The sequence below is a fragment of the Myxocyprinus asiaticus genome, chromosome 45 (assembly GCF_019703515.2).
Source record: "Myxocyprinus asiaticus isolate MX2 ecotype Aquarium Trade chromosome 45, UBuf_Myxa_2, whole genome shotgun sequence".
Lineage (NCBI taxonomy): Eukaryota > Metazoa > Chordata > Actinopteri > Cypriniformes > Catostomidae > Myxocyprinus > Myxocyprinus asiaticus.
Genome location: NC_059388.1, coordinates 27,586,685 through 27,603,667, shown reverse-complemented (window position 1 = coordinate 27,603,667; position 16,983 = coordinate 27,586,685). Strand labels below are relative to the sequence as shown.

Here is a 16,983-nt window from a genome sequence, read left to right as displayed (position 1 = left end):
GTCCTATTATTTGATTGTCTATTTATACTCTTGCCTTGTTTTATATTCTGTGTCTCACTGTAATGTTCTGTGTGCACTTGTTTCTCCTGTCACCAAAAAACATTCCTTTTGTACATGAGAACACTTGCCAATAAAGCTGATTCTGATTCTAAATTTCTCATCTAATGTTTCTACCCCTGCTCCATTGCCAGGTGCAGACATAACAAGCACATTTTGTCTGCTGAGTGCTGTGTCCTGCCCTGTAGGTGAGCAAGCAAAGAGCGACAACATAGGCTTAGTGGTGGAACTGATATTAGAAAAGTGCATCTCGCTGGAGGAACTGAAGGTGGCCAACCAACCTTCCATGGAGCCAAGGTGAGGGGCCCTGCACTCTCTCTGGGTCTTATGCAGAATTTCATATATCATAATAATAATAAACAATTTTGATGATGTATTCTTCATCAATTTAATAAAACATTTGGTCATGCGTACCTTTGCAATATGAAATAGTTATCCACACTGGGTTAAATGCAAATGATCAGATATGGCAGAATGAAACTAATAACTTTTTAATTGTAATATTAGAATCTATCGCTATAAGCAGTAACCAGTATTAAATTTGACTGTTTTCTTCTCTTGCTGTCAGCACATTGCAAGAAAAGCAAATCAGGGGAATTGGTATGTTCACGGAATGAATTTGCATTGTTTTGCCTGAAGCGACCTTTTAAACAGAACTGAACACTGAAGCATAACAAATCAGGTATTAAAAACAGGCATGTCAACTTGAGGAAGTTATTGGAGTGCACATGGAGTGTTTTCTAGATTCCTTAGTAAAAATGTGAATGTTAGCACTTTATGGATCCAAAACCCTTCAAATTAATATTTATCCACCATTATTTCAAATGGATATTCACTTTGTCATATTTTTTACTTTGGCACTATTGAATTAAGTGTACTTTAGAATTCTTTCCCCAAATCAATTGGATACTCTCAGTGTTTCCCACAAGATTTTGTGAGACAGTGGTGGATGGACCTCGGACCTTCATGGCCCATAAGAAATTTTTTTACATTTTTAAGTTAAATGCATCAATCTGGTGCACATTCATTGAGAGCAAAATTAAGAGGCTAGATCTATGAAGAACGTTGTGCTCTTGAAAGCAGTTTTGTGCTCTAGTAGTAATTTAATCATAAATGGTGACCACATGGCAAAAAAGTCACACCCACAAAGCATGGTAAACGAGTTTAACGCAGTTCACAAATGGTCAAAACACAAAATCGACTAGAGCATGCATTTGAGCCAGGGCTGGACATTTGGTACAATTGGTCATTCACTTGTCTGAGTAAAAAAGTAACTTGTCTGGAGAGAAATATGGTTACATGCTCAAGTAACATGTCAAAGTTTATGTTGTATATTTTTCTAAAATTATGACCGATGGCCAACATAATAGTGTACCTATACAATCAACTCAGTTCTCTGTGACAGAAATGTAAACTGCACTGGGTAGGGGAGGAGGCTATTGTCATATGATAATTATTTTATGTCACGTATGGTAGTCAAACAAAGGAAAGCCTCCATCGCCATCATTTACAGCAGGGGTGCTCACACTTCTATGGAATGAGATCTACGTTTTCATCATGTTATTGCAGCAAGATCTACCATGTACAATAAAGGCTGTACATTATCACAGTACCAAAATTTCAGTAGTCGATAGTTCTCAATACCAGCTCAACCATTTATCAAAACCACAACAAATAATAACACTTACTAATATGTTAATTATGGAAGAATGGTTTCAAGTTCTTAAGTAATTATTAAAGACTAGTAAACAGTCAGTAATAAAAGAGCAATAGAAACAGAAAATTCAGTGCTTTTTTTAACAGCAGTATCAAGTATTCAAGTAAACATTCAGAATGAAATGCAACATAAAACTACTACTGGTCTTCACTGTATGATTATAATACATTAATACTTTTTAAAGCTACTAAAGTTACCCAGTCAAGAGCAGTGAGTGGTTTCTCATTTTCTTGTTATGGTTGTTTGATTATTATACTGACACACTAGATGGCAGCAGATCTTCTAGCTTACATTTATACTTAAAATTCTGACATTTTAATACAAATCCGCTTTTTTCTCCGCTGTTTACATTCACGTTAGACATCACTCTCTGTGTTTACATGAATACCTCACCAAGACGGGCATTTTGGCAGAATTTTGAAATGTATTTGACCATTCAGGTGCGCATTAGTGCGAGCATTTTAGGAACACATGCACATGTTCAGCACACACACATACGCCACCTGTCAATCAAACAGGGCGCAGCTGTTACTAGATCACTTACGAATTATACAATTATGTGCTTTTGATTACTTTCAACAGAATAAGAATATGAACTTTTCTAATAAGTGACACAGCCTGTAAGGGGGAAGTCACCCACTGGCCCAAGGATGGTATCCAATGGCGTGGCTGAAGGTCTCCTGCGTGTTCTGTCTTATCGTGCGTGACATTAAATAATACTTTGATTATTTGATTTGAGTTCCATGTTTTTTATTAATCTTATCATTAATTCTTTTCTTTATTTCATCTGACTCCAATTATGAAAAACCTCGTTGATGTATCTATGCTCTGAATTTAGTAATTCTCTCTTCTAGACTGCATTTGTTACTTCAATGTTATTTGGGTCCTGTGCTGGTCAGACACAGGTCCTTTAACTACAAATTCATCAGTTTCAGATATTAGTAAGTTTTAGACTAAGTCCTTATAGGTTCTCGGCTTTATCCGTTTAGTCTTATTTGGCTAAGTTCTATAATAGATTCTCGGTTTACCGTTTAACCCCAGTCAATTAAGTCCTGTTTTACAGGTTCTCGGTCCTACATTTAGTATTCCCATTTAATTCTACTTGGCTAAGATCTATTACAGATTCTCGGTTTACCGTTTAGCCTCTTACATACTTAACTAATGGGTTACTTCTGAAGTAGCTTAATTAAGCCAACTCTGACCATAGATTTGTAGTTAACAAGAAATATACTAGAAAACAGTCCTTCAGAATGAATCATAATAACAATTTATTTACCAGGTAATAGTAATATATTCAAACAATCCAATTAAAATAATAAATCAAACTCAAAGCTATCAGTGAACCAAGCATAATAATATAATTAAAGTTGTATTCCATTCAAACATTTACCAAACATAAGAAATACAAATTGCAATCACCTGGTAGTGAAAAAACTACATGCAAACGACGAAGCATGGGAGAGCTGATTTACAGATTCCTTCAAACATTTATCAATAATAAGGAATACCTGGTAGAGAAAAAACTACATGCAAACGACGAAGCATGGAAGATCTGATTTGCAGATTCCCCGAGCTTCTCTGCCATCCTTCCTTAAGTACCAAACGATTCCATTGTTATTTCAGATGTGTGTGTTTGATGTTATTTAGGATTTGGTTTACAATTTAGGGAGTTGTAAATCCACCTTTGATTGAGTAGGTTGTTTGATGTTTACAAAGAATACACCTAATCTGCATACAGCATCTGGTCTCTGTGTGAGACTTGGGTGGGGCATGCCCCGGATAGAATACTGTATTTTATTAAGTTCTTAAATCTTACTTGTGATTTGACTTTGCTGAAAGGGAATGAGACCATTTTACCAGTTGCACTGAGACCTTTTGAATGATACCAAACATGTATGATCAGAAAACCTTTTACATTACAGAACAGGATAAGTCATAACTTAGTTTTTAGTGTCCTTAAAGTGACCTAAGGTGAGAGAGAGAGAGAGCAGATGTGAGTGTGATTTGTGTTTTATGGTCCCCAATCAGTGGGGTGTGTTTTCTCAGGTGGAGATGCTCCTCTGTGTGAGAGTTTTATGACGTTGGTTCTCGCAGAGTTCTTTGACTTTCCCGGAAGTGATGCAGATAATTTTTGTGACAGTCTTACAAGCCCTAGGCTATCACAAATACAGCCGGTTATTTTTTTGTTATTGACGTTTTAATCAGTCTGATTGTCTGGTCGGTCAAGTAAAATTCTCTTTCACTTGCCCCTTCAAAATGGTTTGAACAACATTCAAAGTAGTCCATTAGTGTGAGACAAATATTCCACATTAGGGAAACCTCACTGATATCCAAGTCAAATACAAAGTTTAAAGATTTATTTGGCTTTCAAACAATATTTAGATATAAAGGTGGGCCATAGAAGCTGGGAGGGGCCATGGGTAAGTCGATGTATCTTTGGGCAACAGCACCCTGAATACCCAAAACACAACTGTTTGAGTACTAGCACTTTGAGGCAGGAGCACAGCTGGACAGTTGCATTTCAAAAGGTGAAAAAAAAAAAAAAAAAAGATCTTTCTTTTTAATATACAAAAAAGTTATCAAAATATATGTGAATGGAACAAAATTGTCTCTGATCATTTAACATCTTTTTCACAATTTCAGGTTTTCAAGTTGCAGTGTGCAGGCTCAACATGCATTTTAAATATATCTTTGCTGGTCTTTTAATTTGGAATAATCCTTTTTAATTTTCAAGCTGCTACAGAGAATCTATTAATGTATACTTAATAGTTTTTTAAAATTAGGTTATATAAAACAACTTTTGTTAAAGGAATGGAATCTGAATCATTGCATAATGATAACAATGACTAAATTTACTAATATGTAATACGTTAAACAGTCTTATTTTTAGAGTTAATGTGGATTATTTTAATAAGGGTTATGTTAGAACACTTTGTGTTATAATTTCATCAAATGAACAAGGATTTTTCCCTAACAAATCCATTTATTGTCATTATTTTTTCAGTCTCTTTTCTAGAAATATGCTGTATTCCACGTGGCTTGTTCTGCTTTTGAGTAAGACACTACATTAACACAGCTTTGCAAAACATTTTGTCATACATAATACCTAAGGTATGTGAGTCTCTCTGATTTTCATTATTGCTCTAATGCACAGTTTTGAGTAATGCCCCTCCAAACACAGCTGCTTCAGTCAGACTGGTGAATGGCAGTAACTCTTGCTCTGGAAGAGTGGAGATTTTCTATAATGAAGAGTGGGGAACAGTGTGTCATGATGAATGGGATTTGAATGATGTTGAAGTGGTGTGTAGAGAGATGGGCTGTGGAAGGGCTACAGAGCCCAAGAAAGATGCATATTTTGGGCAGGGCTCAGGACCAGCATGGATGAATAAGGCTAAATGTATTAACACTGAATTCACACTGAAACAGTGTGGATCAGACAAGTTGGAATACTTTAGTTGTGGACACAACAAAGATGCTGGAGTCATTTGTGAAGGTAAGTACGAAACATTTTACACAAATTGACAGCATGTTTGTAACAGTCATGTGTGCCCAATATGGGTTGATGGGAGTGTGTGTGTGTGTGTGTGTATAATATGCTTGTTATTAGCAAATGGCTTTCAAGACATGTATTTAAAAGTTTTTTTTTTCTTCTTTTTTTTTTTCTCAGCTTCTGTGCACAACACGGTACGATTTACTGCCATCTGTTGGTCAAAAAATGAAGCGCACCTAGTGAGCTGTTGTTTTCCATTACTGCAGCTGAATCAATAGCATTTTATTTGGTTTAATGAAAACAATTCTCAACGCTGTTATGTCGTTTTGTGTTTTTTAATAAAGTAATTGGTTACAAATGAACCAAGTGAATGACCAAGGCTCAAATCTAAAATACAGTGACCCCGGAGTGCACAACACAACAAAAAAACAAACAAAAGCTGATAACACAACAGAAATAGGTTTATTTCAATCATCATAAACACAATGGAAATTAGCCACAACACAGAAAAAAACCCAGCAGAAAAGTAAGCCACAACACAACGGAAATAGGCCACAACACTGAAATTTAGGCACGACGCAACAAAATCAACAGAAAATAAATATTTATGATAATGTACCTTTTGGCCAGAAGCTTCTGTCAGAAGTATAATAGACTAAAATGTATATACAATGAGTGTGTGTGTGTCTATATATAATATATATAAGCACACCAAAGCAGAAGATATAACATAATTGTCTTAAGACAAATGTTTTGTGAAATAGCTAATGTGCTATAAGACTTTTGCACTGTAGTGTATATTTGTGTGTGTGTGTGTGTGTGTGTGTGTGTGTGTGTGTGTGTGTGTATATATATATATATATATATATATATATATATATATATATATATATATATATATACACACACACACATACAGTACATGTACACACAGACACAAACACACAATATGTTTAAGATACATATGTCTTATTTTCTTATTTGTGTCTTATTTTATTTACATGGGCTTTAGCCAAAACTCGGCTGGTGAATGGCATCAACTCTTGTTCTGGACGAGTGGAGGTCCTCTATAATGGTCAGTGGGGAACAGTGTGTGATAATGACTGGGATCTATCAGATGCTGCAGTGGTGTGTAGAGAGATGGGCTGTGGAGAAGTTATAGAGGCAAAGACTGGATCTTATTTTGGAGGTTCATCTACAGCATGGATGGATTATGTAAACTGTGTTGGAAATGAATCAACACTGAGCACCTGTCGGTCTCATTCTCCAGTGACAGGCTGTAGCCAGTCAAATCTTGCTGGAGTCTTCTGTCACTGTAAGTTACTAACTTAAATTTCAACAGTTTCTGCACATAAGCCATTATCAGGTCTCTGTATGATTGTATATACTGAATGAATGCCCAAAAATACTTGGACACCTCAGCAATAAGTTTAAGCCAAACTTACAAATGTACGATTGTCAGTACATTAACTAATAAAAATATAAATCCAAGTGGAATTTATTTTAAAGTATGGAAGCCCAAGCCCACTTTTAAAGCAAAAGATTTTGTTAAAAGATAATTGTTGGTTTGGAACAAAATGAGGTCAGAATTTTGGGGTGAACTATCCCGAATCATAATGTGATGAGGACTCTTGTGTGAGTTTGTGAACTCCTCTGACTTGGTACATTTACTGAAAGACCTTGTGATAAGTGTAGGAGTACTTGCAAAATAGGGTTTAGAAGAAGTGCTTAAAGTTAGAACAATACCTTAAATAGCTTATGTTTTTACATATCAAATGTCTTACTGCAAATTTGTTTTTTTCCTCTGTGTGACCATTAGCTCTTATCAGGTTGGTGAATGGCAGCAACTCTTGTTCTGGGAGAGTGGAGGTTTTTTATAATGGTCAGTGGGGAACAGTGTGTCATGATGACTGGGATGCTACAGATGCTGAAGTGGTGTGTAGAGAGATAGGCTGTGGTTATAATGCCGCAGTAGCAAAAAAAGATGCGTATTTTGGCCAGGGCTCAGGGCCAGTGTGGTTGAGTAATTTACAATGTGGCACTGAATCTTCAGTGAGAAAATGTAAATCAAGTGGATGGGGAAATAATGGCTGTGGACATGAAAAGGATGCTGGAGTTATTTGTGAACGTGAGTGAAAAATGTATAAATAAATTGAAACCTAATATCATGATTAAAGGTAAACTACAGAATTCTGGGTTCTCTATCGACATCTGTGGTCAAAACATAAAATTGCAAGTTGCTTGCGGAGGAACATTGTTTTGTTCTTTAAGTCAGTTGTGCATTGGCACTGCTCATTTGCGCAAATTAATCTGATGGTTTGAGGTACACCCAGTGTCGCCTGTGGTCACCATATCAGAGCAGAGATCCAAAAAGACATATTTATCTGAAAAATATGTCATCTGAGCAAGTAAGAAGCATATCTGCAGACGGACCATCTTTTCTTGGTTACGGACATTACAAACGCGCAAGGACGAATGACAGAAGCCTGAAATTTTACGCCAAATCAACCCGATAGCTCTAAATGCAAAATCATTGTTGTAGGCTTACCATAGTGACTCGAGGTATAGGGCAATGCTCTTTTTTACGTACTGGCTCAATAATGGTAATATGTTCATTTTTAACGAAAGATTATGCAAGAAATCCTCTGTAGTGTACCTTTAAAAAAAGCTCATGGGCATGTTATGCATCAAATACCCATTTATTTCCAACAAAATTATCAACCTTTCTTTAACCCTCTATCCCTGCCTCTTCATTTATGTTCATTAGCTCACATTAGACTGGTTAATGGCATCAACTCTTGTTCTGGACGAGTGGAGGTTCTTCATGATGGTCAGTGGGGAACAGTGTGTGATGATGGCTGGGATCTATCAGATGCTGCAGTGGTGTGTAAAGAGATGGGCTGTGGAGATGTTATAGAGGCAAAGAGTGGAGATTATTATAGAGTGGGCTCAGGGTTAGTATGGATGAATGATGTAAAGTGTGATGGGAGTGAGTCTACACTAATGAGCTGTACTTCAGCTGGGTGGATTAAACACTCCTGCACTCATAACCAGGATGTTGGAGTCAGCTGCAGAAGTGAGTATCATAAAAATCACTACCAATCAAATGTTTGGATATACTTTACTGAATTTGTGTCTCAGAGCCTAAAGACTTGTGCTTTAATGCTTGACTAATTTTGTAGACAAATATAAATTGTTCATACATGTATTTTTACACAAAACTTAAATTTCAACTAATGTGTTTTTTATAGATGAGTTAGACCAGATAGTGAAAGAAAAGCAGTCAAGTGGTCAGCGTACATGAGAACTCCTTCGATATTGTTTAAAAATCATCTCAGGATGCACCTCATGAAGTTGGTTGATAGGATGCCCAGAGTATGCAGAGCATTAATCTAGTCAAAATGAGGGTACTTGGAAGAAGCTAAAATATCATTTTTAGAAACCACGCATTTACCATTCTTCCATTATGTTATGGCTTAGTTTTGCTGACTTCACTGTTATTTAAAAAAAAAAAAAAAAAAAAAAAAAAAATGTTGTAAATAATATTATAGAATGAGTAGGTGTGTCCAAACTTTTGATGGGTAGGCATCACTGAGACTAGTGACTTATGCATGTGTTTAGGGAGTGTATATAATAAGTTTGTTAGAAACATTTTTTTTCTCCCTGCATTTTCCTTTAGTGATAAAAGTAGTTAATGGCCCCAGTAGATGTTCTGGAACAGTGCAGATTCTTCATGATGGTCAGTGGGGAACAGTGTGTCATGATAACTGGGACAAAACTGATGCATCTGTGGTTTGTAGAGAGCTGGGATGTAGCAGTCACGTGGAGGCAAAGCTAAATGCTTATTTTGGGCCGGGTGAGGGACAGACATGGATGAATAAAGTTCAGTGCACTGGGAAAGAGAGCTCACTTACAAGCTGTATGTTCGGTGGATGGGGACATTACCCCTGTGGCCATGAACGTGATGCTGGAATCACATGCGAAGGTAAAGCCTGTTAATGCTTTACAAGGAGTTAACAACAGGTTTTTGTCACTTTTTTTGTCATGTCAAATGACCAAAGGATTGCAGTGGTGGGATTCTCATTTTGGTTAAATATCTTGAACATTTCATGAATCTGGAGCATTTATTTAATTGAATATGGTTGTACTGTAGATGTTATGAGTGTTTAAATAGATTTTGAAATTTTATTTCTCCCCTTTTCTCCCCAATTTGGAATGCCCAATTCCCAATGCGCTCTAAGTCCTCGTGGTGGCGTAGTGACTCGCCTCAATCCGGGTGGTGGAGGACGAATCTCAGTTGCCAACGCATCTGAGACCATCAATCCGAGCATCTTATCACGTGACTTGTTGAGCGCGTTACCACGGAGACATAACGTGTGTGGAGGCCCACGCTATTCTCCAAGCATCCATGCGCTCCTCCGAGAGCGAGAACCACATTATAGCGACCACGAGGAGGTTACCCCATGTGACTTTACCCTCCCTAGCAACTGGGCCAATTTGGTTGCTTAGGAGACCTGGCTGGAGTCACTCAGCAAGCCCTGGATTCGAACTCGCGACTCCAGGGGTGGTAGTCAGCGTCAATACTCGCTGAGATACCCAGGCCCTCATATAAATATAATTTTAAATAACTTGTATGTTTTTTTTAAAGCCTATGTGAAGACAAAATGTATGTTTTCAAAGTCCTCTTTATCAATCTTTTTCTAAGATTGGTATGATGCCTTCAGCTGTATTTTTTAAACATATTCAAAGCCTTAAAGAAGCGCATCACATTTAGCATCCTTGTCAAAATCACATCTCCTTTCACATGACCTCGACTGCATTTCGACTGCCTTTATTCCATGCTTTAGGACCTCAGAGAACTCTGTGAGCTCAAGAGAGGCAAATGAGATGCTGGTGTTTTGTTTTTGTTCTGTACATAATTTACACTGCCTTCATTGCCTCCTTGAAGAAAGCACCCCAATGACATCACACAATTTCTCTTACAGAAGTGAGTGTTAAATTGCAGTTTAGGATTGAGGTGAAGCCTAACCCTGGAGTTGACCCAAATAGTGCTGATGGGAAGATCATTTTGGAAAAGGTGAGAGCAGCAGAAAGAGTAACAGTGAAATGCACTCTGTACTCTGAACTCCAGCTTTTATGTCACATGGTTTACGTTGATATCAGGTGTGTTTTCTGTTTACTGTATGGCCATTAAATCTCATAGATAAAGAAGAAACTACAAGCAGATGGAAATTTTACCTTCAGCTGGAAAACTCAGCCCGATGGAAAAATCTTCCGCATAAAAGAGAAAATTGCACCTTGACAAGTTTGTGAATTTGCAGTTTTAATATGTTACTTGTTTATTAGCTTGCTAATTTATATGATTACTCCCTCAATAGTAACTGATAACAATTTTTAACAATGTTTTTTTTTTTTTTTTTTTTTTTTTTTTTTACAGGTTGTTTCTGAATACAGGAGAGTAACCATAGCAATTCCATCATTTGGGATCCACATAAAAAGATTAAAAGTTTTCTATATATTTTTAATAATTATCTATCCAGTGGGATTGTTTCAGTTAAATAAATGTTAAATAGATGTTACATATTTTAAACGTGGTAAGCCTATAGCACAGCCATAGGTAAATGTCATGTCAATTTTACATATCCTTTGTGCAGTCACACCCCTCTGTAGTCACACTCATAGATTTAAAGAACATGTTTTAATTTAGCTGTAAACTAACCCTTAGATTAAGTTGTAATTGTTTTCATTACTGCTTCTTATGAATTTTAATTTTATCTGAACTATATATTTATGATATATTATAAATTGTGTTATTGAAATTCAATTACATTCCACTGTCTTATGAATACATCACATATATGAAGACATATTTTGTTTGGTTTCAGTATTGTGAGCAAGTACACAATAGGACTGCACTCCATCACACAGATACATGGCACTGGTTCATTGAGAGGAGATGCCGCAGACAACATACTTCATAAGTTTTCTGTATATAAACCGAAAATTAAGTTACATTAATGAAATTACAGAGGGATCAGTGGTCAAATATATTGAAGGCTAAATGCAAAGCTACCCATTTAGAAAAGCAAATGAACAAGAATTCAAGATGCCACTTGAATAATATTTAACAGTATAACAGTAATAATTAAGAACAGTAAATATTTAAATATAAATGTATTCGAATATAATTGCAAATTATACTCATATATTTTTCTCAAACATGGAATTAAATAGTATGATGACACATTGGTATAATTAAAAAAAATTCTTTAACAAGCTATATAATTTGCATTCTGGGCTGTATTCAAATCAACATATGAATATAGCCTATATGAATTTAAGTTTCATGACATCTAGTACTTGAATATACAGTATATTAAGTGATTATTTTAAGCATAATTCATTGTTTAATGTAATATGTAACATGAAATGTAAATTAATAATACATTTAAATATATTTGTCAACTTTCAATCACTTAATAATACTAAAAAGTTTAAGGAATTAAAAATTTCCATTCCTTGGCTACCACAGCTGTAGTTTACAGGGATCTAAATCAAGAAACACACACTTGCAGGCCAGGGTGCCTTGCTGTGTGGGTTATCATTAAAGGATTTAATTGGTCATGATAACGGTGTATATGCACATGAAATATTGAGCATTCTGACATTTTGAAACAACTGGATCAAATAAAAAAGACGAATAACATCGCAGACTCATGAGAAAGACTTCTTTTGTGCTGATTCTTACTTCATAATAAATATAATTAGTTCTAAAACCAAGGACCAAAGTATAAAATATGTTTGGGTAAAAAGAAAAAGAAGGCTTTTATGTTTATAAAAACAATGCAAAAAGACAAAAACAAATCCTGGATTTTGTTAGGAAAGAGAACTGAGGTTGAGCTTCCATGCTAACTGCTTAGCTATGAACCCTCCCACAAGTTGAGCCCACCACAACACTTTATCATGTTCTTGAAGGTGCATTTAATAATTATAATAATAATTGTATTTATTTATCACACATTATACATATACAGTGAAATTCTTTTTTTTCACATATCCCAGCTAATCTGGGGTCAGAGTGCAGGGTCAGCCATGATATGGCGCCCCTGGAGCAGATAGGGTCAAGGGCCTTGCTCAAGGGCCCAACAGTGGCATCTTGAACCCCCAACCTTCTGATCAGTAACACAGAGCCTTAACTGCTGAGCCACCACTGCCTGTATTTAAATGTGTCTCACATCTGTATGAGCATTACATCACCCAACCTATAGAGTAATAATAAAAAAAAAAAAAAGAGTGAAAATAGATTTCATTCTATTATGATTATCATTAAGTCACCTTCACAATCACAGGTTCAGACATCAGTGTGAGGTTAATTACCATTGCTGGTTATGAAGCATTTGGGGTACACACATATGAACAGAAACAGTACAGTGTATATATTTATACCCATTTAAAAACATTTTGTAGTCTGAATATATTCCTAAGGAGGAAACCTTGACAGGGGAATGGCATTTCAATAGGTGTAAGCCAAATATGACTGTTACTAATCATGCGTTTTAACAGGAGTGTACTCGCTGTTTTCAAAGGCAGCAGGCAGCCTTCAGCAGTTGTGAAGTCTGCATACAGTGCAGGTGAGCAGCAAAATTATACTATAAAAAATATTCAATCACAATGTTGGTGATTTTTATTTTTATGTGTGAATTTTGATGATGCTATTTGTCATCTTGGGTGCTTAAACAGATCATGAAATTCCCATTTCTGTACTTTTCACTATTTTTGTACCTACTTAAAATAGATGTTTCTTTATTTGTTCTTTAAAGGTGTATGTCTATTTCAACATTAATATCTGAATCATATCACCTTTTGACAAGATACTTTGTTGATTTCACATTAAATGTTTGTAAATAAATAAATTGATTGTAATTCCCCAGACAGCTCTAGTGATTCCCTTAATATTTGTTGAGCAACAATGCTGTGTTCCATGTGGCTGGTTCCACTTTTATGTATGTAGCAACACACATTACATCATTAATTTTTACTTTGTTGTTTTTATTTAGTTCTGTAATTTGAAGTTCTAGGCAATATCATTTCAAGTTAGGCTGGTTCAGTCAGACTAGTTAATGGCATGCGATTCTTGTTCTGGACGAGTGGAGGTTTTCTACTATGGTCAAGAACAGTGTGTGATAATGGCTGGGATCTGTCAGATGCTGCAGTGGTGTGTACACTGTAAAATATTTCAAGTTGGATAAACTTAGAAACTAAAGTTCACCTGCTGCCTTGAAAACGTGAATAAACTCAACTTGAAGATAACCTTTGTTTCAACTCTAATAGTTACATTTTACAAGTTGTTAAACTAATAATCATTTGTTGTTTCAACATGATACTCTGAGTTAAAACAACTTACTATGTTACATTATCAATTAAAGAAAACTCACTTGATCTTGTCAAATAAACATACGATTCCTCAACTCACACTTTCAAGTTAAGATAATTTAAACTATATTCGTATCAATTGCCATTTTAAGTTTAGAGTACTAATGTTTTTAAATAGTTTCTTACATTTATTTCTCATCTTGACTAATAACGGCAAGTTTGCCAGTTTCCTTATTTACACTGAATGAACTTGCATCTTATCTGCTCAAAAATATCAAATGTATTTTAACTAGAACAGTGTTACACAAGCTTTAACATTGGCTTTGGAATTCATTCCTAGTAGGACAACAGGTTCTAATAAAGGCTGGTTGTAAAAACATCCATTTCATCAAAATAATATCCAGGTTTCTCCAATGTTTTACAGAACTGGTGCAGTCACATTCGCAGAGCATGGTAAGTGTGCTGAACTTTTCACCACACAAGAAGGTGGCAACCTTTTTAAATGTTATCAACACAAATTAAAAAATACAAACTCACCTCCTATCCGCCTTTGTGTTACTCAACAGAAATTCAGCTTCTCCAGCTCACTCAAAAAGGTGTCAGCTTCTCTATATTTCCCGCTCAATATCACCCTTCCTCCCCCGTCCCCTTTTTCAACGGATAACTTACAGACATGATTTAAATGAACACTGAAAACCCAGACAAAACTCACAAGTAGTCAAGACAATGGATTACTTTGTTTAATTTTTTGAAAACCTGAGTTCAATATCCAAAACTTGTCATGACAATTGGGGTTAAAGATAAGAAATATGTTAACATAACTTAATGGGGCCATCCTGTTTTACAGTGTAGAGATATGGTCTGTGGAGATGTTATAGATTCAAATAGTGATGCTTAGTTTGGCCAGGGCTCAGGGCCAGTAAAGTTAAGTGATTTACAGTGTGATAACACTGAATCTACACTAAGAGATTATATATCAAGCAGCTGTGGACATGAGAAGGATGCTGGAATCATCTGTCAGGGTGAGTATCACACCTTTTACACAAAATGAGTGTTTCACGTGCAGTTTTAATCCAAGTATCTCTTCTGTGGAACAGAAAGGGAGAAGTTTTGAGACTCTGTCCAGTCTGTTTTTTTTTTGTTTTTTTTTTTCTCCACATTTGAAGTAGCTGCCATGCTCCAAAAAGACACAAAAGTAGCACACAAGTGCCATTCTCAAAATATCTGTTTTTATGTCATGTGGGTTTGGAATGACATGATAGTTTGTACATTTTCATTTTCTGGTGATCCATTTTATGACAGCATAATTGAGTAAGAAATAACATAATTTAGATTTTCTCTCACACAGATGGTACAGTTCTGCTGAGGATTGAGATGAAGGCTGGCTCTGGAGTTGACCCAAATGATCCTGCAATCATGAATACACTTTTAAAGAGGTGAGAACATTGAGAAGGGTGACCTGATATTAGAGAAGCACAGTCTTTTAGTGTATTTAAAGCTTATCTCAAAACATATTTCTTTAGGATAGCTTTTACTTGATTATTTTGTCTCTTTATTGTTATTATTATTATTATTATTATTATTTTGAATCGTGTTTTTTTTATTTTTTATTAACTGTTTTTGATGCATGCCTTGAGGGGCCTTTATAAAGGCACTATATAAAATAAAGTTTATTATTAGGCTGAGTCCTCCAGCTGGAAGCTTCCCCCTCATCTATAAAATACTCATAATTGAAATGACATAGAACCAACAGTAACATGCCAGTAGATGGCAGCTAAAAGTAGTGGAAGTGAATTCCACATTTTTGGAGCATAAGAAGAAAATGCCCTATAACCCATAGTGCGTAGACGAGTCTGAGGAACGGTTAAAAGACCAGAATTGGAGGAGCGGAGTGGAGTTCATGTTTTGGAATTTAATGGGTTAAAAGTTCAGCCAAATACTGAGGAGCCAAACCACGCAAAGCCTTATATGTAAGCATGAGAATTTTAAAATCAACACGAAACCTGACAGGGAACCAGTGCAAGGACTCCAAGATAGGAGTTATGTGATCACTTGTCCTGTACCTAATTGAAAAGTCTTCCAGAATAAAAAAAAGAGTATCCCGAAAGGTTGGATAACTTTATATTTGGTATTCAAATAATCTAATTTTGCATTCTGGATTTAATATTTCCCCCCAAAACATTGTACAATGTTGTTGGTGCTGCAGGTCATTTCTGAAATACAGAGGGAGTTGGATGTGACATCTTTCAATATTTCTAATAAGATCAAATTCAGCAGATTCAAATGAAATGTATAATTACATCACATGCTTTTTCTGTTGTAGATTTACGACACAGGGAATGTTTCAAATAATATGGCTGTGATTTTATTTTTGTAGAATTAAGCCTATTATTTGTGTTTAGATACTGACATTTTTAAGATACAGTACATATGCATTAGATTTTAGTGATATATTACATAGTATATTATATAGGCCCTGTTTAAAATTTAAATGTAATACTAGTAATCTTGGTATAGCCTATATTGTACATAAACTTGTCTAAGATTCAGAATGTAAATATGCCAATATAAAGTGTATAGTTTATCATAATTCAATAAAACAATTTCTCAGGAGAAAAATCTGAAGGAAGGAAGTCTCCATTTGTTCTCTATTTCATCTTATTTATAGGAGAAACAAGTGAGATATTACATTTTCTCTCCTATGGGCACAGTCCTTCTCTACTATTATTTTGCCCTTAAACACAGCAGAACAATAATGGGTGTTTTCCAATCTGTGGGCATTTTCAAACTGAGATGGTGATTTGTAAACTATCCAATGAAAGTAGGGAATCTCAATGGTTTGAAAATGGCCACTGATTGGGAAAAGCCCATTTTTGTACTGCAGAGACATAAGTCTCCTTAAACAAGACTGTTTTCACTTTCATGCAAATGCTGTCTTTGTTTAAAGAGCACCTATTATGGTTTTTAAACGTGCCTAATTTTGTTTTAAAGGTCTCATACAAAAGATTTACATGCATCCAAGGTCAAAAAACACTTTAATTTGCTCATAATTTAAATGGCAGCATTATCTTTTTTTCCCAGTGTCAAAAACGACTCGTTCAATGGTCCGTTCTAAAGGATTCATTCTAAACTCCTCCTTTCAGAGAGCCTACTCTGCTCTGATTGGTCAGATGTCCCAGTCTGTTGTGATTGGTCTACCGCTTAGTGTAGTGTTTGAGGGCGGGTCAAAGCTGTTTGCGAGCAGCCAATGAAGACCAGAGGCGGGTTTTTTGTTACCAAATTACGTAGGTTAGTACAGGAAGTAAGTCTGGAATTACTAATGACTCGTTTCAGGTGTTCAGAATCG

General features: G+C 35.6%; 1 protein-coding gene across 1 annotated transcript; it reads left to right on the top strand.

The window, feature by feature from the left end:
• The first annotated feature begins 207 nt into the window (after positions 1–207).
• Positions 208–11,039, top strand: LOC127434873 (scavenger receptor cysteine-rich type 1 protein M130-like). Its single transcript, XM_051687907.1, has 7 exons — positions 208–354; positions 6,277–6,579; positions 8,032–8,340; positions 8,944–9,249; positions 10,250–10,341; positions 10,468–10,569; positions 10,702–11,039. The coding sequence occupies exons 2-6, from the start codon at positions 6,405–6,407 to the stop codon at positions 10,564–10,566; spliced, it is 981 nt and encodes a 326-aa protein (XP_051543867.1). The 5' UTR covers positions 208–354; positions 6,277–6,404; the 3' UTR covers positions 10,567–10,569; positions 10,702–11,039.
• Positions 11,040–16,983: the final 5,944 nt, after the last annotated feature.

Coding starts and splice junctions, on each gene's coding strand:
- LOC127434873 (XM_051687907.1), top strand. CDS start 6,405: ATGGGCTGTGGAGAAGTTATAGAGGCAAAGACTGGATCTTATTTTGGA. Junction 6,580..8,031: donor TGCTGGAGTCTTCTGTCACT/GTAAGTTACTAA, acceptor TATGTTCATTAG/CTCACATTAGACTGGTTAAT. Junction 8,341..8,943: donor TGTTGGAGTCAGCTGCAGAA/GTGAGTATCATA, acceptor ATTTTCCTTTAG/TGATAAAAGTAGTTAATGGC.